Source organism: Arachis stenosperma, chromosome 4 (genome assembly GCF_014773155.1).
Source record: "Arachis stenosperma cultivar V10309 chromosome 4, arast.V10309.gnm1.PFL2, whole genome shotgun sequence".
NCBI lineage: Eukaryota > Viridiplantae > Streptophyta > Magnoliopsida > Fabales > Fabaceae > Arachis > Arachis stenosperma.
The window spans coordinates 6,831,396-6,855,515 of NC_080380.1; the positions used below are offsets into that span (position 1 = coordinate 6,831,396).

General features: G+C 34.4%; 3 protein-coding genes across 5 annotated transcripts; all 3 read right to left on the reverse strand.

The window, feature by feature from the left end:
• Nucleotides 1-8,641: 8,641 nt before the first annotated feature.
• On the reverse strand, nt 8,642-13,104 carry LOC130974257 (pyrophosphate--fructose 6-phosphate 1-phosphotransferase subunit beta-like). Its single transcript, XM_057899059.1, has 16 exons — nt 12,848-13,104; nt 12,604-12,759; nt 12,385-12,506; nt 12,059-12,112; nt 11,846-11,952; nt 11,509-11,614; nt 11,019-11,082; nt 10,700-10,788; nt 10,404-10,535; nt 10,091-10,261; nt 9,883-9,998; nt 9,577-9,688; nt 9,384-9,468; nt 9,218-9,262; nt 9,040-9,108; nt 8,642-8,932 (listed from the first exon to the last, which is right to left on the reverse strand). Exons 1-16 carry the CDS (start codon nt 13,029-13,031, stop codon nt 8,856-8,858), a joined length of 1,689 nt encoding a protein of 562 aa, XP_057755042.1. The 5' UTR covers nt 13,032-13,104; the 3' UTR covers nt 8,642-8,855.
• Nucleotides 13,105-13,687: 583 nt separating this feature from the next.
• On the reverse strand, nt 13,688-18,904 carry LOC130974256 (uncharacterized). Of its 3 annotated transcripts, none has more exons than XM_057899058.1 (6): nt 18,249-18,904; nt 17,899-18,048; nt 17,692-17,799; nt 17,483-17,527; nt 14,856-15,424; nt 13,688-14,588 (listed from the first exon to the last, which is right to left on the reverse strand). In XM_057899058.1, exons 1-6 carry the CDS (start codon nt 18,829-18,831, stop codon nt 13,950-13,952), a joined length of 2,094 nt encoding a protein of 697 aa, XP_057755041.1. In that variant the 5' UTR covers nt 18,832-18,904; the 3' UTR covers nt 13,688-13,949. The 3 variants fall into 3 exon arrangements, with proteins under 3 accessions (XP_057755041.1, XP_057755040.1, XP_057755039.1); XM_057899056.1 differs by having other exon boundaries at nt 13,689-14,642; nt 18,249-18,902; XM_057899057.1 differs by lacking the exon at nt 17,483-17,527 and having other exon boundaries at nt 13,688-14,642; nt 18,249-18,902.
• A 770-nt stretch (nt 18,905-19,674) lies between these two features.
• LOC130974258 (light-induced protein, chloroplastic) lies at nt 19,675-21,647 on the reverse strand. The gene is made up of 3 exons (XM_057899060.1): nt 21,050-21,647; nt 20,325-20,520; nt 19,675-20,244 (listed from the first exon to the last, which is right to left on the reverse strand). Exons 1-3 carry the CDS (start codon nt 21,472-21,474, stop codon nt 19,933-19,935), a joined length of 933 nt encoding a protein of 310 aa, XP_057755043.1. The 5' UTR covers nt 21,475-21,647; the 3' UTR covers nt 19,675-19,932.
• Nucleotides 21,648-24,120: the final 2,473 nt, after the last annotated feature.

Genomic DNA, 24,120 nt, shown 5'->3' on the forward strand with positions numbered 1-24,120 from the left:
TAGCTAATCTGTCACAATCTTCAAATGCAAATAATCAAAATTTTCAAAGAAACAACAATTTCAGAGGAAGAGGAAGGGGAGGCAGGTTCATGAGAGGAGGAAGGTCCACTAATTCCTCATCAAGATTGTTCTGCCAAATCTGCAATCGATCTGGACATGCTGCATGGAGCTGTTATTACAGGTTTGACCAGCAATTTTCATCACCAAATGCATCCAATTTCACACAATCAACTCAACCACCTGCACCACCTCCTTCCTTTCATCAGCCAAGAGCCTTCTTTTCTGCACCACCTTCTATCCATGAATCCTCTTGGTATCCTGATAGTGGTGCTAGCCATCATGTATCTGCAGACAACAATAATCTCCTTCAAGCTGCTGAGGGTCAAACAGGCTCAGATCAACTCTATATAGGTAATGGTCAAGGTATCCAAATTACTAACTCAGGTTCCTCATATCTTTGTGATACTCAAACTGATCTTTCTTTTAAATTGAATAATTTGTTGATTGTTCCTCAAATAACTCAGAATTTACTTAGTGTCTCAAAGTTTGCAGCAGATAATTGTGTATTTTTTGAGTTCTGGCCTTATCATTGTGTGGTTCGTGATCAGGCTACCAGGAGACAGCTTCTGCAAGGGGTAACTAAGAATGGAATTTATGTTTTTCCTAGTCTCTATGTACCTAGACATCTGCCTACATCTAATTCTTGTATAAATCCAAAGACAGCTTTGAATGTAGGACATAATCCAGTGACTTCTATTGATACATGGCATAAGCGATTAGGCCATCCTTCAATGAAAACTGTTTTACAAGTTCTTCATACAAATCAGATTACTCATTCCAAATTGTCTACTCCTTTGTCTGTATGTGAATTTTGTACTATGGCTAAACTACATCAATTGCCATTTTCTGATTCTAATTCTGTATATTCACAGCCTCTAGAATTAGTATATGTTGATATTTGGGGGCCTTCGCCTACTATTTCTCGGTATGGATATAGGTATTATATCAGTTTTGTAGATGCGCATACAAGATACACATCTATTTCGCTTCTTGTTAATAAATCAGAAGCTTTTGTTGCATTTAAACAATTTAAAACCCTCTTTGAAAACCAAACTGGTTTCAAACTAAAAGCACTACAAACTGATCATGGTCTTGAATTTTTATCTAATGACTTTAAGACTTTTTTTGCTCAACACGGTATCATTCATAGAATGTCTTGTCCCTATACTCATCAACAACAAGGCACTGTGGAAAGAAAGCATAGACACCTAACTGAGGTAGGTCTTGCTCTCTTGGCCACTGCTGCCTTGCCATTACAATTCTGGGATGATGCATTTCTTGCTGCAGCTTACTTGATTAACAGATTGCCTACTCCCATTTTACAAAATCAATCTCCTTTTGAGAAGATGTATCATCAACAACCAAATTATAATTTTTTGAGGGTATTTGGGTGTACTTGTTATCCTCTTTTACGACCTTACAACAAACATAAGTTTGATTATAGATCACATCTATGTTTGTTTTTGGGATATGATCCTCAACATAAAGGCTACAAATGTCTTTCCCCTGATGGTAAGCTCTATTTATCTCGTAATGTTGTTTTTGATGAAGGCAAGTTTCCATACTCAACTCATTTTACTAAAACTATTGCTAATTCTACTTCTGAATCTTTTAGAGATACTTACTCCAATAACCAATTTGTTGCTGTTCCGAGCTTTCGATCAGAATCACTTATCTCATCCTCACCTCTTACATCTTCTATCCCAGCACCTACTCCTCTTATTCCTCCCACTACACCAGCTACAAATACATCATCAGCCTCACAACAATCTCACCCTTTACCTTCTGGACAGATCTCTAATATTGAAATTCAACTCCCTTTTCCCCCCCACCCCCCACCTCCTCCTCCTCCACCACCAAAATTTAATTCTCATCCAATGACCACAAGATCAAAATCCACACACTCTAACCCATCTGCTAATCTCACTCACTTGTTAGATTCTAAAGAGGATCCTTCTTTTCTTCATCATCCACCTAAAACTGTACAACAAGCTCTTCAACATCAACATTGGAGAACAGCAATGGAATCTGAATATACAGCTTTAAACAGATGCAAAACTTGGGAATTAGTATTGCCACCCTCAAATGCTACTATCATCGGTAGTAAATGGGTGTTTGCTGTCAAGAAGAATCCACAAGGCCACCCAATTCGATATAAAGCCAGGTTAGTGGCAAAAGGCTTTCTTCAAAGAGAAGGGGTAGATTTTGATCAAACCTTTTCTCCTGTGATTAAGCCACAAACTATTCGAGTTGTGATTTCTTTAGCACTGTCCAAGGGTTGGCAAATGCGCCAATTTGATTTTGACAATGCGTTTCTCAATGGAGAATTACATGAAACAGTCTTGATGGAACAACCTCAAGGTTTCTCGGCATCTAACCCTCGCCTAGTTTGTAGTCTTAAGAAGGCCATAAACAAGCACCAAGATCTTGGTTTCTAACCTTAACTGCTACCTTGCAACAGTTTGGTTTTCACAATACTAAAACAGATCCCTCATTATTTGTAAGACATACATCAAACTCTATTACGCTACTATGTGCTTATGTTGATGACATTTTATTAACAGGGAATAATTCTTAAGAGTTACAGTTTCTCATTGACAAACTAAACTCTATTTTCTCTCTCAAGGATCTTGGTCAATTTAGTTATTTTCTTGGCTTAGAAGCTACATTTATTAATAACCAACAGCTCATTTTAACACAAAGAAAGTATATTATTGATCTTCTGACTCGCACTAACATGTTAATGGCTAATGCAGTACCAACTCCAATGGTATCCTCTTCAAAACTAAGTTTACATGATTCTGACCCATTTGATGATCCCAAGTTGTACAGGTCTGTAGCTGGAGCATTACAATACTTGACTCTTACAAGACCAGATCTCACATATTCAATGAGTAAAGTCTGCCAGTATATGCATAACCCAACTATCAATCATTGGAAAGCTTTCAAACGAATCCTTCGCTACATAAAAGGTACAGTTGATCAAGGCTTAGTGTTTACCAGTTGTACTAACTTCAGACTTCTTTCCTTTGCTGATGCAGATTGAGGAGCAGATTGTGATGATCGAAAATCAATCACTGGCTATTGTGTTTATTTAGACAATAATCTGATAGCATGGAAAAGCAACAAACAGCACGCAGTCAGTCGATCCAGTACAGAGGCAGAATTTCGAGCATTAGCTGCAGCACAATCTGAACTTGCGTGGCTTCAAAATCTGCTCAAAGAGTTATTCATACCAATACCAGTTCCTCCTACCATTTATTGTGATAATCAAAGTGCTTGCTTGCTTGCAGCTAATCCTATCTTGCATAGCAAATCCAAGCACTTTGAGCTAGATCTCCACTTTGTAAGAGACCAAGTGACTGCTGGGAAGCTATTTGTCTCCAATCTTCTAGCCATAGACCAAGTAGCTGATATCTTCACTAAAGCTCTCTCAATCACTCTGTTTTTCAAGTTTCGGGACAAACTGAGAGTGGCTTCAAAGCCCTCTCTCAGTTTGAGGGGGGATGTAAAGCATAATAATAACTCAACAGCTAAGAAACAAGATTTGACTCATTCAAATTTAGTTCCTATCTAATAGCTTCCTTTATTTTAGCTTTCTATCCCCAAACTTTAGCTATAAAATAGCAGCACATTATTCACTCTATGTAACACGTTTAATAGCATACACAAACTATATGCTCAGATTATAGCACTTTCTTTTTCTCTCTGTTCCTGAGTTACTACTTCTCTCAAGAATCTTTATTACTTGGTTCTTCATTATATTCAATCTTCTTGAATATTCTTCACAGTGCAGGATTTCGAATCTTACCTTGTATATATAGCAATTCATTGGTCAGCGACAAACCATTAGATGGAGCTCCCTATGAATCCTTAACTTGCCAAATTAGGTGAGAAACCAAAATATATAATAATTATAAATTATATAGAACTACTTATAACATTTTTTATTTTCAAATTATGTAGCATGTGAATGTACCATAAATAATAACTGTACCTTTTGAGATGTGGAAAAACTCTAAGAAGATGTGTATATATATGGAATTCTTAATTGTTTAGATGTGACTTGTCTCCTTCTCTCGGGTATAGATCGCATAGTAGTTATCTTGGTTTGGAGTCTGATTAAATTCCAAGCAGATGTGTTAATGTGTTTTGCTTGTACAGTTTTGTTTTAGTATGAGGCTATGAGCTTTGTGGAGATTCTTGAAAAACATGTCTTTAACAAGTTGAAATTTTTTATAAGAATCCTCAGACAAGATCAAGCAATGAGGCTAACTATGTTAATAAATCCCAGTGCACCCTTTTCGTTTTGGTTGAAACATTACACAAAATTTTAATACACCATGTTCATTATATTCCACCTACTTCAAAGACAAAAGGTATTGGATTTTAGTTCTCGATACAAAGTAAACAGATTGTTAAGATTTCTTTTTTTTTTTTATACAAGATATTATTTAATGGATAATAAAACTACAAAGGAAAAAAAAATCTTTAAATTGCTGTGCTGTTTCAAGAATTTAAAGTTGTCCGATAAATATGTGAGAATCACACATATTCTCTCAACTTCTTTTCCCTTCTCTGCACGAATTATCAATTAAATTTTAATTGGTATAGACAGACGAACTTTTTATTTTTAATATTGGAGTGGTAGTGGTGTTTTTTAAAAATGTGGATTGCTGGGGTGTTATATTCAAATGTGGAATCGTTTAACTAGAGAAACAGAAATCGAACTGTCCGATTTATTAGAGGTACAGAAATCGGACCGTCCGATTTCTAGAAGTACACAAATCGGACCGTCCAATTTGTAGAGGTACAGAAATCGGACCGTCTGATTTGTAAGAGATACAGAAATCGGACCGTTTGACTTGTGGTAAAAAAATTAAAAAATTTGAAGTGTAGGAATCGGACCCTCCGATTTGTGTACTTTCCACAGTTTTAAAAAACAACAAAAATTACAATGTTAAGGTATCTTCTACCTCCATAACAAAAAAAATTAACCCAGACAGACAATGTTTAGCGGTTGCAAAAAAAAAAGATTATATTATGAATACACAAAAATTAGTTACTAGTATAAAATATATATTGAAATATAAATACATATTAAAAATAAATTAAAATATACATATATTTATACACAAATATATTGATAACTGATTTTAATGTACAAATAGTATTTTTTTTTAAAAAAATCTAATTCTAAAAATAAACATTTTGAATGTTCAGTTGTTAGGCGACTTGTTAGTTGTTACTCTATCAGCAACGCCATAATAGTAGATGCTTGATTAGTGCTTGAATTTTTAATTAATTTTTTTGGGGCAACAATACTTTATTAATCTAGATGAATTTTATATGCAATCATGTGGATTTGAGGTTCTAATCACTTTCTTTTGTCCCCTCTCCATCCTCTCAATTAGGTACTCATAGGAACAAGGGAGAAAGCATCAAGAATGTATCCCCTTATGATTACCAGGATCTTGCTAGCCACTTTTGTGTGAGATGTAAAGTTATAAAGTGATCAAATTAAATTAAGGTAAGCTAATACAGTGCCTAAACTTTCCGTTTCATAGTTGTTGAATAATAATTTATTATTAACAAGTAAGGGTTTTTCCATGAAGGTTCATTAAAATATAAATGGTAGTTAATTAACCATACAAAGTGTGGAGAAAAATTGTCCAATAGGTAAACACAATACAATAACCAAAACTCATGAAATACGAAGAAATCCGAACCTACTAATAAATAAAATAACTTGTGATGACTCTAGCTTTATCCTTTATATATTTTCTAATATTGTTAAATGTGTATTAATTTAATTATAATATAAAAAATATGACTAATTTAGCTTAATAGCAAAATAAGCATTATTAGGCAATATGATCAAATTATCAAGCCTAAAATAGTCCTGCATAAATGGATTAATGGACATTGCTGTTGACTCCCAGCACTTCAATTTCACTCCCTCCATCATAATGCTCTTGATTTTGATTAGTTATATCATGACATCTTCTCTCCCCATTCCATCGTTAACCTTTTTCCTCCTATATATTTGATTGAGTTTATGAAAGCGCAATTCAGGATTGTTTTGGTGGTAATAATAACTCACAAGAAAAAATCAATGTCTTTTAACGGTCGAGTGCCAATAAAATACTGCATACATAAGATAAGATTCTAATTTTAACAATTTTTTTATAGCCATTGGATGAACAGAGTACAGTTAAGGTAAGTTTTCAGAAAAAATTAAACTTAATTCACCAAAAAAACATTGAATACTAACTTGATGCAATTTTTTTGAATAAATTACTATTTATATTCAGAAAAGATACAAATGCTGACAAATGTATCCATACAAGAATAAAACGACTATTATAACCACCAAAGATGATTTTTGTGTGACAAGAGTACCCCGACATTAGTTACACAATTAGTCCGTTGGGTATTCTTGGCACACGGAAGCTATCTTCTGTGAATGTAATTGTCGTTTTATTATTATATGGATACATTTGTCAATATTTATATCTTTCATAGATACAAATGGTAATTTATTTTTTTTTTTTTGAATTCAAACTAAATTTCAGGAATTGACATGGGTATTAATCCTTCAAAAGAAATCATAATCGTCCTCCAAGCTAAAACAAACACACCCATAGATATTTATAGGATTCTACAGTTGTCAGGCTCAGGCGCTATTCCATAACGTGGTAAGTAGAAGAATTGAAAAAAGAGCAATTAAGAAGAGCATGTGAGAGAAGGAGCTTATGGATATAAAAAGCACCCCTCAAAGGCCGAAAGATAAGAATTGCACGATTTGTATAGTTGCGCTTATTTTATTCGATCCGAATTCGTATGAATGAGTCATTATTTATGTGACATGTAACATCACACACAACATATATAAGCTTGATGAGATTATTGACAGAAGCCCAACCCCAACCCAACTCCAACCCCCACATTGGTGAGACATAAATTCATATCATGTAGAGGTTTCAATACACTAAGGTCCACTGAACATTTACGTGTGTCATTAGCCATTTAGCCTCTTCAAATTTATATGATTGATATACACATGCAGACGTACAATGTTGCTACTGAATCAATTAGCATTCTTTTTTCAGTCCCCCGTGAATGTCTTATAAGAAAATTGACAGAAATTCATTTATTTTTCAGCCATGTATGTGTGTTGATGTGAGTTTACTATGACCTAATGTCATAAAAGTTTATAGTTGATTTGTCACATACATTGGCAGTGGTGGAAAAGCCCTTCTCCTCCTCCCTTGACCCCATCTCCAATCCCTATAATCATTGATGGTCAACATCTATCTCCCTACATAGATAGATATATGTGTTATTTATTCATGACATTGAAAATTCATTGAGTCCTATAATGATACTTCACGTTCTTATCTCATCAAAATGGTTAGCTACTTAGCTTCATCTATTGAAACTTCATATCTGAGTGATATTAGAGATTAAGGCAGTTATTACTGGCATATATCATTATTGAAGAAGGCCTGCTATAATAAATTTAATAAGTAGGGTAGATCAAACAGAGGGTAACTTACCTGTAGCTCAATAATTAGTAGAGATGAGAAACCTAAGATGGAAAAACCATAAGTGAAACTAGAATCATTTAAATCCTTATGGATATGATGTGCAATATAAGATTATAGGGTTATAATTTTGATTCATATGATCACCTACACCAAGTAAGAAAAAACTTATGATTTGTTGTCAATTAAAACTTTGCTTGTCCCCCTCCCCTTCCTTTTATTTTCTTCCCTAGTTCACCATTACTTATTATTCCCATATATCTTGGTTCTTTCTTTTATTACTATTCACATGAAGATGTCTTTTTACAAAAGTGATAGTTAAATATCGGTAGATAGATAGTTTGACATATTTTACTAAGGCTTCGTTTGAAAAGTTTCAAAAGCTATTTTTTTAGGACTTTTGACTTATGAAAAGTCATATTAATAGTATTTGGTATAGTTTTTTAAATATACTTTTAATTTTTCGAGTTGTTTAAGAGCTTTTGAAAAAGTAAAAAAATTTGACTTCTCTTATTCTCAAAAACTATTTTATCATTCTTATTTATTATACAACTTTAAAACAAATACTTCTATGATAAGTTTCCAAACACAAAATAACCTATTTATAAACTACTTCTAATATAAATTCTTATATTTTAAATTCTTTTTTCAAAAAAACTTAATTAAGTTGTTATCCAAACTAGTCCTAAATTGTTTACCATAATACATGTCATTATCTAAACTATTATTTTAACACACTCAAATCATTATGTGAGTATTCTCTTGTTTTTTCCCTTCTCTTAAAATGACAATTTCAAAACCCTCTTATTCTTTTTCCTTCCTTCCTTCCTTCTATCTCTCTAATTAACAGCAATATTTTGTGTTAAAAGAAAAACTTACCTTTTCAATTGACTTATTTTGTATTAAAACTTTCCTTTCTTCAGTTATCTTTAGTTATCCACTGGCGTTATTTCAGTTTGATCTAAATAAAAGGCTAAAGGGAAACATTCTTAGTAGAAGGGTTAACATGGAATTCAATGATTAACCAATCAATATCAACCAACTCGGAAGTCAAACATTTATTCAATTATAATCATGAACATAACTTGCCGATGCTGAATGGCAGCATAAGAATTTAACATTCAACTGCTATAGTCCAAACGTTATTACAAAAACCTAGCAAGTCACAGATCAAATAAATATACTTCAAGGCCCTAAAATCCCAAATGAATCGCCAATCTCAAAACAATGTCCTTACGGAAAAGTAGCTCAAGCTTGTGATTCAAGCTCCAAACGAAGGGTGTGACTAACTGCATCAGATCCCGGACCAGAGAATTGAATTGGACCTACAGTGAACATCATCATTAAAACTTGAATCTATATATTAATTCCTGCTATACTAAGTGGATCTTACTAATTGGGCTGGTTGGGTCCATTATACAATGATACGTACCTGGACTGACGTAGCAATTTTTTAGGGCCCACTCATCCCTCAAGGAGGCAAACTTTTTGAAGGGTGCCCCTGAAAGAAAATGATATATAATAATCATTAGTACCGCAAATATATAAATTAGAGCTGATGCCAGAACGGTAATAAAGGCAAAATTGTTAACGGTTTATGTCAGTTATACCTTGAAGCTCTACCATTGCCTTCTTGATCACGGGCTTGAACTTACCTGCAAAGAAATTACATTACATATTCATATAAACCATACGAAAGAAAGCATTCAAATAGTAATTGGAAAAGAAAAAGTAATGGTATGGATACGAATCCATTGTAGTGTAGCAGATATCTACCATGTCTTCTCTCTACGTCCATCAGTGAGGTGAGTGCAGTTCCACCAACAATCCAGTCTTCAACTGGTGCACAGAGATTCCTAACCTGGTTAACAGAGTGAATTCAAGAAATTCAGTTGACTGCTTCAATGTTACAAAACAAACAACTTCGAAAGCACACTCAATTGTCAAGACATAATAAGAGGCCACAAACTGATGATATTAATCCAGTCTTCCCACTGTGAAGGAGGGCTCCAGCACCATAACCAAGAGCATAGCAATAAGTAGCATCAAAATTAGTTGGCAATCCACATCTCCCTTCGTAACTGCATATTTCCAATAAGTATAGGTAACTATAAACTCTCAAAAAATAAGGCAAACTAGCAAATATACAGCTTAAAAACAAAACATTTTCGTAAAATCTTTGTTTTACACTCTTTTTGGCATTTCATGTTAGCATATATTCGAATTAGAATTTATATATAATTCAAAATAATGATGCCGAAATTTGATAGAATACCCGAAAAAGTGAGATTGCCCTCTAAATTCGCCTCTATATTTTCCCTCTTGCTTTCTCTTCTCCAACTCAGTTTCAGCCATTTGAATAAGCATTTTCTCTGTTTCTATCTTGGCAACCTAAACTTGGAAGATAGAACCATTGACATTGACTTGATGCATCATGGGTCAAACAAACAAATAAAAGATAGCATTATAACACCATTAGGCACCTGAACATTTCCATGTGGATCCCTTTCAAGCATCAATTGCTCTTGAATTGCTTGAGGTAAGAATTCAAAAAGCTTCAGTGACTGATCAGTGAGTTTCTTCTTCCATAATCCACCCTCATCCACAATATCATGGGCCAGAATTTCATTTAGTTCTGCAATAAGTTGCTGGACCTGAAAATCGCAAAACAGCATGTACAACCAGTATCATCAGCAAGTATGAGCATACAAACTGATTTACACACTAATGGAAAAATCACAAGTTCACACAGAGAGAAACACTGGCAAAAAATTTCTTGTGCTGATTGCTATGTACCTCAGGAATGAAATCAATTAAACCTTCAGGGATAAGAATGACCCCATAATTGTAATTAACTGCAGCTCTTTTACAAATAACATCTACAATATAGTCTGTGACATTTTTCAGTGTCAACTTCTTGGCAGCAACCTGAAATATGTATTTACAGGTCAAATCAAGTATATTTGATAAAAAAAAAAGGTACAGTCTGAGTAGCAAATGTTAATCACAACTTCACAAAATCAATGTGTGAGAATATCAAATTAACTTCATCACATGCTAGAATGTACAAGATGATCAAATTTATTACAAACCTCTTCTCCAATAATAGTAATGTTTGGGTGGGTTTGTAAAGCACATTCCAGTGTAATGTGTGAAGCTGCACGCCCCATAAGCCGCACAACTGCAGACAGATGATCATATGTTTTTATTGATGCTTGGAAATATAACCTCAAATCTTCCAAATTCCAAAGATACATCAATATCAAATGATGTCAACAGTTCTGAAGTGCAAAATTGTTTAATGGTGAAGCAAACAAAGCTGTAAGAAGTGAGAACATAGGAACCAGTACAGAATGGTGACAAATCAGTTTCTAAGGTTCTTCTAAGAGGTTGTTCAATTTGAATACTCACAATGGTAATATTTTCCTGTTGATCGGGCATCTACCATAACATTTCCAATCATTTCAGAGTATATCTGCATTAAATCAACATATACATGTGAACAGGGTCAGTTCTCGGGATCATTCAGCATGCATCCAAACGGGAACATGCTATCCAACATCCTTTGGCAATTTGCACAAAGTTGTGGAACATGACAAGTTGTGTAGAGTTCCAGGGATAATGTGATGGTTGCAAACAGAATATTTTATCAAATATGTTCACAATATTGCTAGAGAAATTGAAACACAGCTGTTGCTCTGAAAAGCATCCTCAAACACTTCAACACTCCCATTCCAACACATAAAAATAAAGAAATGGTTCCTAAATATTACTACATGCTTAGAAAATCATTGGTGATCAAAAGATAAAATTACTTATTTGAAATGTTAAAAACATGTAGAACTAGACCAATTCAAAATTACAAAGGCAGATTGAAGACTTGTTATTTAGCTTCATTTACCTTGCATGCAGTATCAAAACCAAAACTGGTAGGAACTTCTTTGCACTTTAAATCACCATCAATAGTTTTAGGACATCCAATCACGCGAGTCTTCAGATTTTTGCTTCTGCATAAATCCACATCAAACAAAAAATAGTTAAATAAACAGTATCACTTCACATACTCATGAAGGGAAATTGTTTCTCTTATATTCATATAGAGACAATTACAATAATTATATATAGATGGAATGGTAATATGATCTTTAATGTTAATCATGACACAACATAAAAACAGCATTTAATTAACACAGCTTCCAAGAAGTTGGATCATTTCAACAATAAAGTGACTAAGAAACCTGAAGTTCTCAGCAAGTAGGCATGCATTTGTGTTTGAGTCATCTCCACCAATAACAACAAGCCCATCCAAGTCTAGCTTCTTTGTTGTTTCTTCAGCTTGTTTGAACTACACACATAAATAAATCAAATTATTCTTATATTCTATTGTTGTCCATACTTAAGACAAAATAAGAACTCAAATGAACTAATCACATAGCAATTATGCACCACACCTGCTCTGGAGTTTCAATCTTGTCCCTCCCACTGCAAATCATGTCAAAGCCACCCTGCCAACAGATATTGCAACTGTCAGATCTCAAAATTTTGGCATCACTGATATAAGAAACAGAACCACGAGTACTGCAAACCAAAATATTAAATATCTATTTAATAAAAATTCACTACGCTAAGCCTCAGAATTCATAAATCATGATATACAGGGGAATATAAACAAAGCGAACACTATAGATAAAGCATTTTCAAAATACAGCTTAACAAAGACATTGTTCAATTTCAGCTCCAAAAGAGTAAAATAAAAACTATAAGTATGAAAATGTACCTGATTTCTATAAGGATAAATATAGTCCGAGTTGAGTTCAACGTATTTGCATTTCATGATGCCAGCAGGACCACCCCTGAAACCATACAATGTGCTTCCTTTTGCGCGCTCTTGCAGGTAATCTAACGCCAGGACAAAATAACAACAAAAACAAAATTTACAGTCGAAAAAGATAACAAAGAAGCGATTGAGCTGAATAAGAAAAAGAATGATTCATACCAAAGATTCCAGAGATGACGTTGTGGCCTCCGGGAGCCTGACCTCCGGACAAGACCACGCCGATCTTCAACTTCTGATCCGGAAGCGGTGTCTCGCTAGGGACCAACGTCGCAGACGGTTGTCCGAACAAATGAGGAAACAGCTTAGCGATCTCATCTGCAAATGCACACACATTGTACAGATCAGGGAGATACAGAAAGAGATCAAAGAGCAGAGAATGTGGAAATGGATAGAAATGACTTACCTGGATTGCCGGCGGCGGAGCTCCGGGGACCATCGATGAGGGAGAAGGAGGTCTTGAGAACGGAGGGGAGTGGGAGAGAGTGGTGAACGCGGCTGCTCTGAACCTCACTGTAGACATTGGCAAAGCGGCCGGTGACTGAACCACCGGCGGAGAGGTTGCCGTTAGGTATGTAAGATGGCGCCATTGGAAGAGACTAGAGAGAAGCGTGAATCTGGTGTAGAGTTTGGAGTACAGAGAGAGTAGCGAGACTGTGGAGTAAAAAAGCGGAGAAGTAGGTTTGAAAAACAAAAAGGACAGCTGAACCTCTTGACCTAACACAACGCCCCGAATATACCTCTGGGCTTTTTGGTCAATATCTTTTCTTCCACAGTTCCGCCACTAATGCCACCTGCCCAATATTCACCTCAAACAAAATGTGCACCTTTTTCTTTTATAAAATTAAGTGGGTTAAATTCGTCGCGGATTAATTTTTATCCTACTAAATGACAAAAAAAAAATTAAAATAACTTACATTTTTAATTGACTAAATTAAATATCTATCCAATAATCATTATAATCATATATATGAATTAATAATAAGAAAAAATATATGAAACCAATTAATAATCAGTCAAGAATAGAATAACATAATTAATTATAATTAGTTTTATTAATTTATAATTTAATTTATTTTTTAAATTATTATTCACCACGTTCAAAACATGAGAAAAGATATGCTAGTGTTATGAGAGAATCACGAAACATATACTTTGATCATTCATTAATTGGTTCCATATAATTAATTATGTGTTATTAATTCGTAACACATGAAACATATAAATCATATCTAAAATCATCCAATTTACAAGAAAAAGAAACATCCGTGTGCCTATCAGTAGTTAAAGTCACGGTGCCTCTAATTTACCAGTTGACTGATTTTTGACTTATATAGAATTAGTTCCCTAACATTGTTGTAATAATAATGATTTAATTGATTTAAATAATAATATAAAATATCTTTTTAAATGTGTTATCACATATCTATCTACGACCGTAAATAACTGTAATAATATGCATATACGTACAAGAGTGTGAATACAAGTGAATATATAAGGCGAAATAGCTAGGAATGTTGAAATTTCTTGACAACAGAGCGACGAAACCTTCTTTTCCCGGACCTTCTAGTTGACTTGATCACACGTCTTGGAACCAACCTCTTAAACATGCTCCAAACTTGTATGGCGGCTCTCTTGAAAGTCATGTAGAGTGGGAACTGCATCAGTGCAAATATGGTGACAGGTATAAACGCAACGCTATACAACAAATTGGCGCTCCATCTTTTTGAATTCAGGCTCCTACTTATGGTGAGCAAAATGGTTGCGGTGAAGGACATCATGGTCGTAATCAACGCGAAGAACAGCATGGTGAAGCCTATCGAGAGCCTTCGAGGGAGTGAGCTACGGAACTGCCACATGTCAAATGGAGATGAGAGTATGGAGAGGAACATCACAACTGAAGACAGAGAACTCCCAAGTGCCAAAACATCCATGATCGTGAAGAACCAGAAAACGGAAGATCCTATCAGTTTGGGGACGCCATTGTTATCAGTTCCTCCTGGAACTTGGTAAATTGCTGCAAACACAACGGTGGCCACTAACACAGCCACTGCTGAGCATGATTGAGATGTCTGCTTCAGCCATTCTTGTGCGCTCTTTAGCATAGCATCATGCTCCGTTTCAAATAGTTCTTTTCCCGTTTGGTTCTTCTCATCATTGCAATGTATGTGAAGGTACGAAGGGGTTATGTTCATCACACGCTGTACGCATCATAAAAATGTTTTTATGTGAAATTAATTATAAGTGGAAACTCAGGTGCAGTCGAATTCACGTAAAGTTAATATTTGAGAGCTGTTTTATAAAAATTTAGTTAAAAATTTATCAAACAGCTCTCAGATATGACTTTACGTGAAGTCAATTGCACGTGAATTTTCACCTTTTTTATAAGGAATTTGAAATCCTAGCTAGCTTACCTCAAACCAACGGAGCTCTTCTTGTAGTTTATATACAACGCCGGCCTCGTGCTTTCTCTTATACTTCATCGGTGCAACGTAATGCAACAAGGTGCGACCCTCTCTACCGATTCGACCTGCCAACTTCTTCATCATTGAAGTGCCACAGCAAGTCTTTAGGAATCGAAAAATTTCAAGTTGTCGTGTCATGACTGTAACTTGAAGCACATCAAGCTCTTTTACACCAACATGGTTTATGGCATCTGGGTGTACTTCGATTATTTGCTCAATGATTTCCACAATTCCGGTGCTAGCTGCTAAGAGCAATGGCGTAGGGCTATAACTGGTGGCATCTACCTTTTGCGTCCCACCCTTCTCATCCTGTCTGCTGTCCCTCTTTTTTTGGATCAATCTTTGACGAACGGAGACTTCAAAAATTGGAAAAACAGCCACCGTTCGTTGCCGTTGACTAGTAACATGAATGTTAGTTTCTCGCCATGAGTAGTCTTTTGGCACTAACGACTTGGTTAGATGCATAACTAACTTGTGCTGCTTCTTTGTCTGCCAAATGTCATGTATCACCATCCATTCTGCATCAGTGGATTCATTCAAATGGAAAAACTCAACTTTAGAGAGACAAAGAAAGTGTATTGTTAGAAGGCTTTATAAGCAAACTAAAATCAGTAATCAAAATTAATTATTAATTATTAATATAAAATATATATTAAAAATAAATTAAATAATATATGTATATATTTATGAATATATTCTGTATACACCATAATCAATTATTAAAATTAGTTACTAATATAAAATATGTGTTAAAATATAAATATATTAATAATTAATTTTAATGCACAGATAACCTTTTTGCTTTACAAATTATTAGTAAAGAGAAATATTAGAAGGCTTTTTTGGTTAATATGTATTTAAATATTTTTTTTTTAATCAAAGATAGAGAATTTGAATCTCCAATCTCTTAAATGAATATGAAAAAACTACATCATTCACTCATTTAAATTATTACTCATTGGCATGTATCTAAATATCCTTAATTGTTAATATGATAATGCCAAACATTAAAACTTAAAGCAAATATAATAAAAATAAAAGTACAATCTAAATCTCGAATAACAATTGTTTATTACAATAGGCTATTTGTATAATGTGTATAATGGGCTATTGAGTTACAAAATGAACATCCTTCGTACTATCTAGAATAACCATTCGAGTACTAGGGATAATAAACATCTTCCCGAAAGCTTAAACTATTAAACTGATTTTGGAGTTCACCAAGGATCTAACTCTTAACTTTTCGGATTTAGCGCTCTAATACCATGTCATGATACCACTCATCCCAAAAGTTTCAGCTGATGGAAAAAGGTAACACTAATTGTTATATCTCTAATACTCCATAAACCTCCATTATACACATTATACAAATATTTCATTGGCTCCTCATATTTTTTCATTTTTTTATTATATAATTCATGTGTGTAGGTTATCATGCATATGCAAAAATTAATAAACAACCTCCTTAAGTAACCAATAAAAATTTAGTTAATAATAAGTCAACAAATATTTTTAAATTATATTTTATATTAATTAATTATTATTAATTAGTAATTATTTAAATTTTATTTTTTAAAAAATACAAAATTAATAATTATTAATTATATTTATTTAAAATTGACTGTTGTTTACCTATATTTTTTTATTAATAGAAAGTTAAAAATTTAATATATTAGACAACTATTAATTTTTAAAATAACAAGAAAAGCTAAAAGATTATTATAATTTATTGTTATTAGCAATTAGTTAGTTATTAATTAATTATTAATGTTTAAAAATGTGGATTAAAATTATGTTGTTGAATAATTAAACTAAAAGATTAATTAATTGATGATTAAAAATAATAATAAAAAATAATAAATTTTAATGGCCTAAATATTTTTCGTATTTTTATTAAGGGAAAGTATAGGGTACCAACATATTATCTGCTAACTTATTATCAACAATAGTTAATTATTATATTTTAAACATATATATAAAGAGACACGTCCAGAAAATATATCTATAAAGACACTTCTATTAAACATAGCCATAAAAAAGACATTTTTATTAGACACATCCACAAAGATACTTCTATTAACATAATTATAAATAAGAATTGGCAGAAATTGGCAAGATATTTCTATTAATACAATTATAAATAAGAATTGGCAGAAGTTGGCAGATATGCTGTTGGTAACGTACCCGCTACGTTACCAACAACATTTTTGCCAACATCTGCCAACTCTTATTTATAAGTGTGTTTAATAGAAGTGTCTTTGTGGATGTGTTTAATAAAAATGTCTTTTTTATAGCTGTGTTTAATAGAAGTGTCTTTATAAATATATTTTTTGGATGTATCTTTTTATATATAGATTTAAAATATAATAATTAATCATTGTTGGCAATAAGTTAGCAAATAATATGTTGGTATCCTATACTAGGAGCGTATGCCACATAAACAGTGTAACTTGGATTTACCAAGAACATATTGGAACTTAATTAACAAAAGTTATGCAAGTGGATTAAAGCAGGCACGCATAAAATTGAATTGAATCGCGCTTGGAACAAGGTTAGCACTTAGCAGTATTTCGCACCTTCAGCAAGAAACTTCCAAATAGCACGGTTGATTCTTGTAAACACTGCAATGTAACTTGGCGTATTCATTATCAAGAATAAGAATTGAGCATGCATATGCAACAGATCAGACAATTCGTTTTCAAAATATGGACTCTTAACACTTTTAACCATCAATTTTGTATTCCATATAAAATGAATACAGCTCTGTTTCTTCTCCAAAAAGTACCTGAGGTGTGTGCATTTCCATTTCCAATTCCATTTGATGATTCTGTCCCTTGCCTGAGAACCCGTATGCTTTCATGATCAAAATCTTGGTACTCGTACTCCGGAAGCACTGTTAATCAAATTAGTAAGAACCATCAATGGATTAAAATAAACTGTATTAATGTATTAAAATCGAAATGCAGAGGGATAAAAAAAAACAGCTAAATACAATAATATATGAGAGATTTGAGAGTGCTGAATTGGGAATGGCTTGGGAACACAAAAGGCATCTTGGCTAACAGTTGAAGACTCGTAAATTTGCTATCGTCCGTTTCATTAGCCAAACTACCATCCACTTCCAGCAACCAAACCGCAACATCTGCGCCAAAAAGAGGGGAACATTTATATATAATATAAGATAAAGGTGAAAACTCAGTTGCCGTTCACTTCACGTGAAATTGATAACTGAAACCATTAGATGAAAATTTAGTCAAATCAATCAAATTATCTAACGGCTACTTCACGTGACTTGATGCAAAGTTTCCACCTAAGATAAGTTGACATGAATTACAAACTTACCAAAGTGTTGTCCAATTATAGCAATATGAAGGATGGAAGTTTTGTCAGCACCTCGGTAGAAATGCTTTCGCAAGTCAGCAGCGCCTACACATCTAGCAACGTGCTGGAGCATCTTGAGATTCCCTTCCTTAGAAGCCGTGAAAATCGGGGTTTCCTCATAGTCGTTTCTCAGTTCCACCAATGATATCTTCTTCTCTTTCCAATCCCCCTCTGTTTCTTCATCCTCCAGCGGCGCCTGCACCTTCTTCTCGTAGTCGAGCACCAACTCCACAGCGTCAAGCTCCTTGCAACTTGCGGCCGCCACGTGGAGAAGCGTGTCCCCATCGCCATTCGCCGTTCTCAGCGCCTGCCACCTCTCTTCCTCGCCAACCATTTCCAGCAACTCCTTCAGTAGTTCTGCGTCGCGGGTGGACTCTAAGGCCATGGCAACGTGAAAGGCCGTGTTTAAGCCCATATCCATAGGCTTAAGCAAGGCCTGGTTGTTATTTGCGAAGAATTTCTTGAAATTCTCCCAGTCTCTGAATAAAGCCGCTCGTTGAGCTTCTTCCATGCCCATTCCATTCAACCCTGATTCCTCACCCATTTCCCCTTAAACTAACTAACTAATTTGTTACTCTCTTCAAGTCTTGTCTTAGCTATATATGGTGGAAATAGGCTTCAATTTTACATAATCAGTTTATTTGAACCTTTACTTGCCAACTTAGCTAAAAAGTCTAGGAGCCAGTAATTTTGTTAAAATCTGGCCAGCACTTAACTATAAAAAAGAAAATGATTAATCTTATACCATTAGATGTCATCTTACACTATTGAAAATATTGATGATGACTAATTGATGGCTAAACCTCACAAATTCTACTGGTCCCCTAACACTCCTCATAATGTAAATTGAAATAAAAACTGTCAGCAAATGCATCATGCTTTTTCTTATTCTTTGCTTAAATATTACTACATCGAATCGGAATAACAAAAAGATGGATATGCTTCATTGGTTATTCTTTGACCCAAAATGAGAACATAATGTGTTGAAACATGAATGATGGTTAGTAGTTTGAAATAAGAGGCTTGTGATTGAAGAAAATGGTGAATAACTGTGCAAGTGAATCCAATTGTGCTATGTAATATGTATGTTCTTAAAGTTAGTTAAATAACAAGTTTTCCCGCCTGTGGCAACTGCCAGTGTGCCACCTGTAACCATACTAATGCTAGTGGATCCAAAATTCCAAATCATCCAAGTATGAGATGAAAAACCATCAGGTAAAAACACTTATTCTCTTCATCCTTCCTAGCCAGTTCATACAAAATTCCAATTATGCTTTCGATTCAAACCTTCTTTTGAGTGTTCCTGTTCCCAACGCCAAACCCAGCACGCACACTCATCATTCTTATATGTTATTTAGGTATGCCATTTATTGATTGGTCATTCAAATTGGTAAATCCACAAAAATAGAGATTTTATATCCTTAGTTCGTCAGGGACAATATTGATGCAGAACCAGATTGGATCTTGAACCCAACTCTAAACTAAGTTATATCATTAACAGTACTTTACATCCTTATTACATCAAGGATGACAAATTTAAGATAAAACATACGATGCCACAGCACTAAGGCTTTCCTTTCTCATACAAATTTCTTATTATATATATAGTGACGATAATAATGGCGAACATGCGAAGAAACAAGCTTCAGCTCAAGAGAGAGCTTCCTTCCTTGATAAGAACAAAGACACTACCACCATCACCCCTGGAGATGCGAAGTTCATCGTCCAGGTAGGTGGTGAGCAACCACGACTGAGCGTTGCTGTAGGAGATCGGGAACTTCAACGGAGGCTGGCTGGAGATAGTTCTTGCGACAGAAGATGCCGTGTCTTGGACAGAGGTGAGTATGCCCTTGAAGGGTGTGAGATCAATCTTCTGCCCCAAGAATTCCACATTTTCTGGTATAACCAATGAGTCTGTCAACTGTGGAGTGCCAATGACCCCTTCCTCAAACTTGATCTATAAAAAAACACAAGGAGTTTGTCATTTTTGCATTGGGGAAGTGCTAAACTAGTAAGGATGAAAAACCAAACGCAGACCTGAACGCGTTTTGGGCTGCGGACTTCAAATTTTGCATTTGTGCTGATGGAGGTGGTGGCCAAGGGACCGGCAAAGCGAACGGAGTTTTGGGCGGTGAAACTCTCAGAATCAATGGTCTGAGATATTTCCTCTACCTTCACCAATGGAAGTGTTCCGCTTGACAACAACGGGAACAACCCTGCAAAGGAGGTATACCTGAGGAGATAAAAGTAATTACACATAAGCAAGATTTGTTGCATTTGTCAACAAAAGTTGCGGCTATGATATTCACTTTGATGTGACTAAGTCCATAAGACCATAACTTAGATCTCCAATACAGCGCTTAAAGTTCAATTAGAAAAATAAGAATTAGGCATAGAGAAATGGCCAGCAAGTTTTGTAAGTTATAGTCATCAATTAGTTATCATTAATGTTTTTAATGGTATGAAATTTTAATGGATTACTCATTTTTCTTTTTGATGGTTAAGTGCCATAAAGTGACTTGCAACTTATAACCACCAACCACTTAGCTAGCTTAGTTCCTAGGACAGTAGGACCAGACTCTAGCGATCCACAAAGTACACAGATTATGGCTATCACATTAATGCAACTAAAATTTTTTGTACTAGGCCAGCCTAACCTATCCAACATTTCTTGAAATTTTTGTTTTTAGAACAAATAAGCAAAATTTTATCCGAATTGAAAAGTAATAAAAATAAGAAAAGAAAGGAAGTTAGTTAGTTACGCGAGGATCCATTTTCCGTTGAGGAGAGTCAACGCATCGGTGGGAGCAGGGGTAGGATTCTTGGCCTCGAGCTGAGTGATAAGCTCCACAATCTCAGCTCTCGTGTCGCTGGAAGCCTTCAATCCACGATCAGTCCCGTAAAACGAATCCACCAGCGCCTTCTTCAGCCGCCCAGCCTCCGTCTCCTCCACAATCGCCACTCCCGAATAACCGCCCTCCTCCTCGTTCGTAACGGCTCTCACGCAGAACACCGGCCTCGGGGCATCCGAAGAGACCCCGACGATGGGCTTTCCGACGGGCTTGGTGAATACTCCGAGATGGAGAATGGAAGGAGTGGGAACGAGGCGGGAGGAGGAGGGGATAGGGGCGAGGGAGCAGGAGAGGTTTCTGCATCGAAGCTGAGAAAGTGAGGAAGAAGAAGCCATTGTTGTTGTTGTTGTTTTGGTTGGTTTTCAGTGATGAGTTTCAATTTGGAGTGTTTGTTGTTGGATGAGAAGAGATTGAAGGAAGGGAAGAGTTATAAGAAAGGGGGAGAAGGAAGAGGAGTTAAAAGAGGAAATCACAACCAACGATTTTGATTAGTATCAGACTCGGTGAGGTTTGTCTGACCCCAAATAGTAGACGGAAAGTTGTCAAACCAAAAGAGCGTGTTTTTCCTCTTAAATTACAATTTTCTCCCTGCCTAATTTTCCTTTTTTTTTTTGCCTCATAATTTACTTGTGCAAGGTTATTCTTATTCAAGGTTTTAACCAAAAATAAGAATTTATCTACCATAAATTCGATTTATCATTTTAATTTTTAGGGAAAAAAATCGTGTATGTTATGCTAGGCAAAAGCTTTTCCCATTCACTCATATGGTATTGGTAGTTGCGGTTGACTAACAGTGGATGGGCAAAGGAGGATAATATGGGCATTTGAATAAAAGGCAAAGAAGACAGAAAAGAGAGACGTGTATAATGCATAATAGGCCGTTTTATCGGTCACATAAATTGGTCCCTTCGTAAATGTTACAGGTGGAAGCAGAATGGTGGATATTTGAGTTATTTGAATCTGCGACAAGTGAAGAAGAGGAGGAGGCTGACAAAAACAAAACAAGAGAGAGACTGATAGGGATCATGTGTGTGACATAGGCCGTTAGTTTACGTTTTCAGTCAAATGTGCATGGACACTTAACACAAACACAACAACGCAAAAGGATTTGTCGTCGTGCATGCCTCTGTTCTAGAATCTTCTTTCGGTACTAATTCACTTTTGCTTAATTTTTTTTATATTGATTAAATATATGTCTAATACATTGTTATCAAAAGATTATGTGTTTTTTTATATGACGTTTTTTTTAATTGGTATTATTTAAATCGGACGGTCCGATATATTTGAAGAAAAAAATAAATTACAAATCAAAATGTTCGATTTATACTTTTATTTTTCCTTTTTAAAATAAAAATTGGATGGTCCAACCTGTGCTCAAGAGATAGCTGTCCATATACTGATAAGGGATGTATGAATTCTCGAGAAGAGAAGAGCCGTGGTGGTCCCCCCGTATTAAAATTTTTTAATTTTCAAAAACACAAATCGAATAGTCTGATTTGTGATTGTTTGTTTAAAAAACAAAACAATACAAAAAAATTAGAGACATAGATTTATGTAATTCATAATAATTTAAAACACTTCTCTTCTCATATCATTCTGTGATACACGTTTCTCTCTTACACATAAAAAAAAATAAGCTTTTACTTTTTGATTGTGCATCAATAGTGCTTTATGAAGTATGAACTGTTTTTTTTTTTAATTGTTACTGTATATTAGTCATTTTTACTATTTTTAATTTTTGAATGAATACAAATGAACATTTTTTAAACATAAAAATGTGCTACTTATTTTTATATTTTTTCTACTTAAAAAATATGCTTTTGTATCGTGGTATTTTTTATAGACGACCTAACTCTTTAAGACAATATCATATAGAATTTAAATTTTTAGTTTCTCAAATTATATATCGAAGTCACTTTATATATTTAAATTGAGTAGGTCCAACCAAACTTTAGACTCATAAATGGGATTTGATTATTCAATGCAGGGGTATTTGAAATTGGTGTATATTTTCTGGTTTCAAGTGATGTACTCTTCCTCACTTGCCATTGTGAGCTGTGAGTATATAACTTAAAAAGAAATATATTCATGCAATTTAGAGAGTAATAATATAGACCTTTGCCGCTACTTCCACATTGTTGCTTTAATTTGGTCCGACTATAATTATAGGCGCATTAGTTTTTAATAGTTTCACATGTTTTACGATCATTGTCACCACTCACCACGATAGTGAGTTGACATGAAGAGACACTTATCGTGTTTACGTGTTGGACACATTTTGAACACAATATTTATTGACATTTATCTGACACGCGTTTTTTAATACAAAATAAAAAAAATTTTCGGACATCGTCTAGACACACCTAAATACCATCACGTGTCAGCGTGTCCAGTTTTATTCTTATCATATATATTTTTTAAATAGATTTAGATATAATATATATTATTATTTATTAAAACAAAAAATATTTTAAATACTTGATATAATTAAAATAAGACATCAAAAATAATTAAAAATTTTAATTTATATTTTAATATTAATAAAATATTAAAATATCATTATAATTTATCTAAAAAATATTTTATATTTTATATGTATGCGTATCCCGGTGTCATATAAGATTTTAAAATTTGTGTGTCGACATACTTCCGTATCATATCATATCTTGTGTCCGTATTTGTGTCTGTGCATCGTAGAGAGAAACCGAGATTTCTGGCAAAATTAAGCAATGCTCATGTTCATCTTGTAGTAGTCTTATTAGATATTTAGACTTAGATTACACTATACCCTAGATATTAAAGAGAAACAACAATTATGCTCAATCCAACATCAACATTCACTCCGATTCATAGCATTTCCTTTTTCCGTGTGACTCTGCTAATATTGTTTGATCCAATAAAGAAAGACTTATGCGAGATTAGACCCAAAAATCTGTTGTCAATTTCTATGAAACAGGCATTTTGGGCCCTTAAATTTGGAA

What these genes read in the sequence shown, in the direction of transcription:
- LOC130974257 (XM_057899059.1), bottom strand. Translation starts at nt 13,031, where the DNA reads ATGGCGCCATCTTACATACCTAACGGCAACCTCTCCGCCGGTGGTTCA. An exon ending in CTACTTGCTGAGAACTTCAG is followed by an intron (nt 11,615 to 11,845) that starts GTTTCTTAGTCA and finishes GGATTTATGCAG; the next exon opens with AAGCAAAAATCTGAAGACTC. An exon ending in TAATTGATTTCATTCCTGAG is followed by an intron (nt 10,262 to 10,403) that starts GTACATAGCAAT and finishes TGCGATTTTCAG; the next exon opens with GTCCAGCAACTTATTGCAGA.
- LOC130974256 (XM_057899056.1), bottom strand. Translation starts at nt 18,831, where the DNA reads ATGGGTGAGGAATCAGGGTTGAATGGAATGGGCATGGAAGAAGCTCAA. An exon ending in CAAATCTCTCATATATTATT is followed by an intron (nt 17,800 to 17,898) that starts GTATTTAGCTGT and finishes TTTGATTAACAG; the next exon opens with TGCTTCCGGAGTACGAGTAC. An exon ending in AAGAGCTCCGTTGGTTTGAG is followed by an intron (nt 14,643 to 14,855) that starts GTAAGCTAGCTA and finishes TGATGCGTACAG; the next exon opens with CGTGTGATGAACATAACCCC.
- LOC130974258 (XM_057899060.1), bottom strand. Translation starts at nt 21,474, where the DNA reads ATGGCTTCTTCTTCCTCACTTTCTCAGCTTCGATGCAGAAACCTCTCC. An exon ending in AACGGAAAATGGATCCTCGC is followed by an intron (nt 20,521 to 21,049) that starts GTAACTAACTAA and finishes TTATCTCCTCAG; the next exon opens with GTATACCTCCTTTGCAGGGT. An exon ending in GCAGCCCAAAACGCGTTCAG is followed by an intron (nt 20,245 to 20,324) that starts GTCTGCGTTTGG and finishes GTTTTTTTATAG; the next exon opens with ATCAAGTTTGAGGAAGGGGT.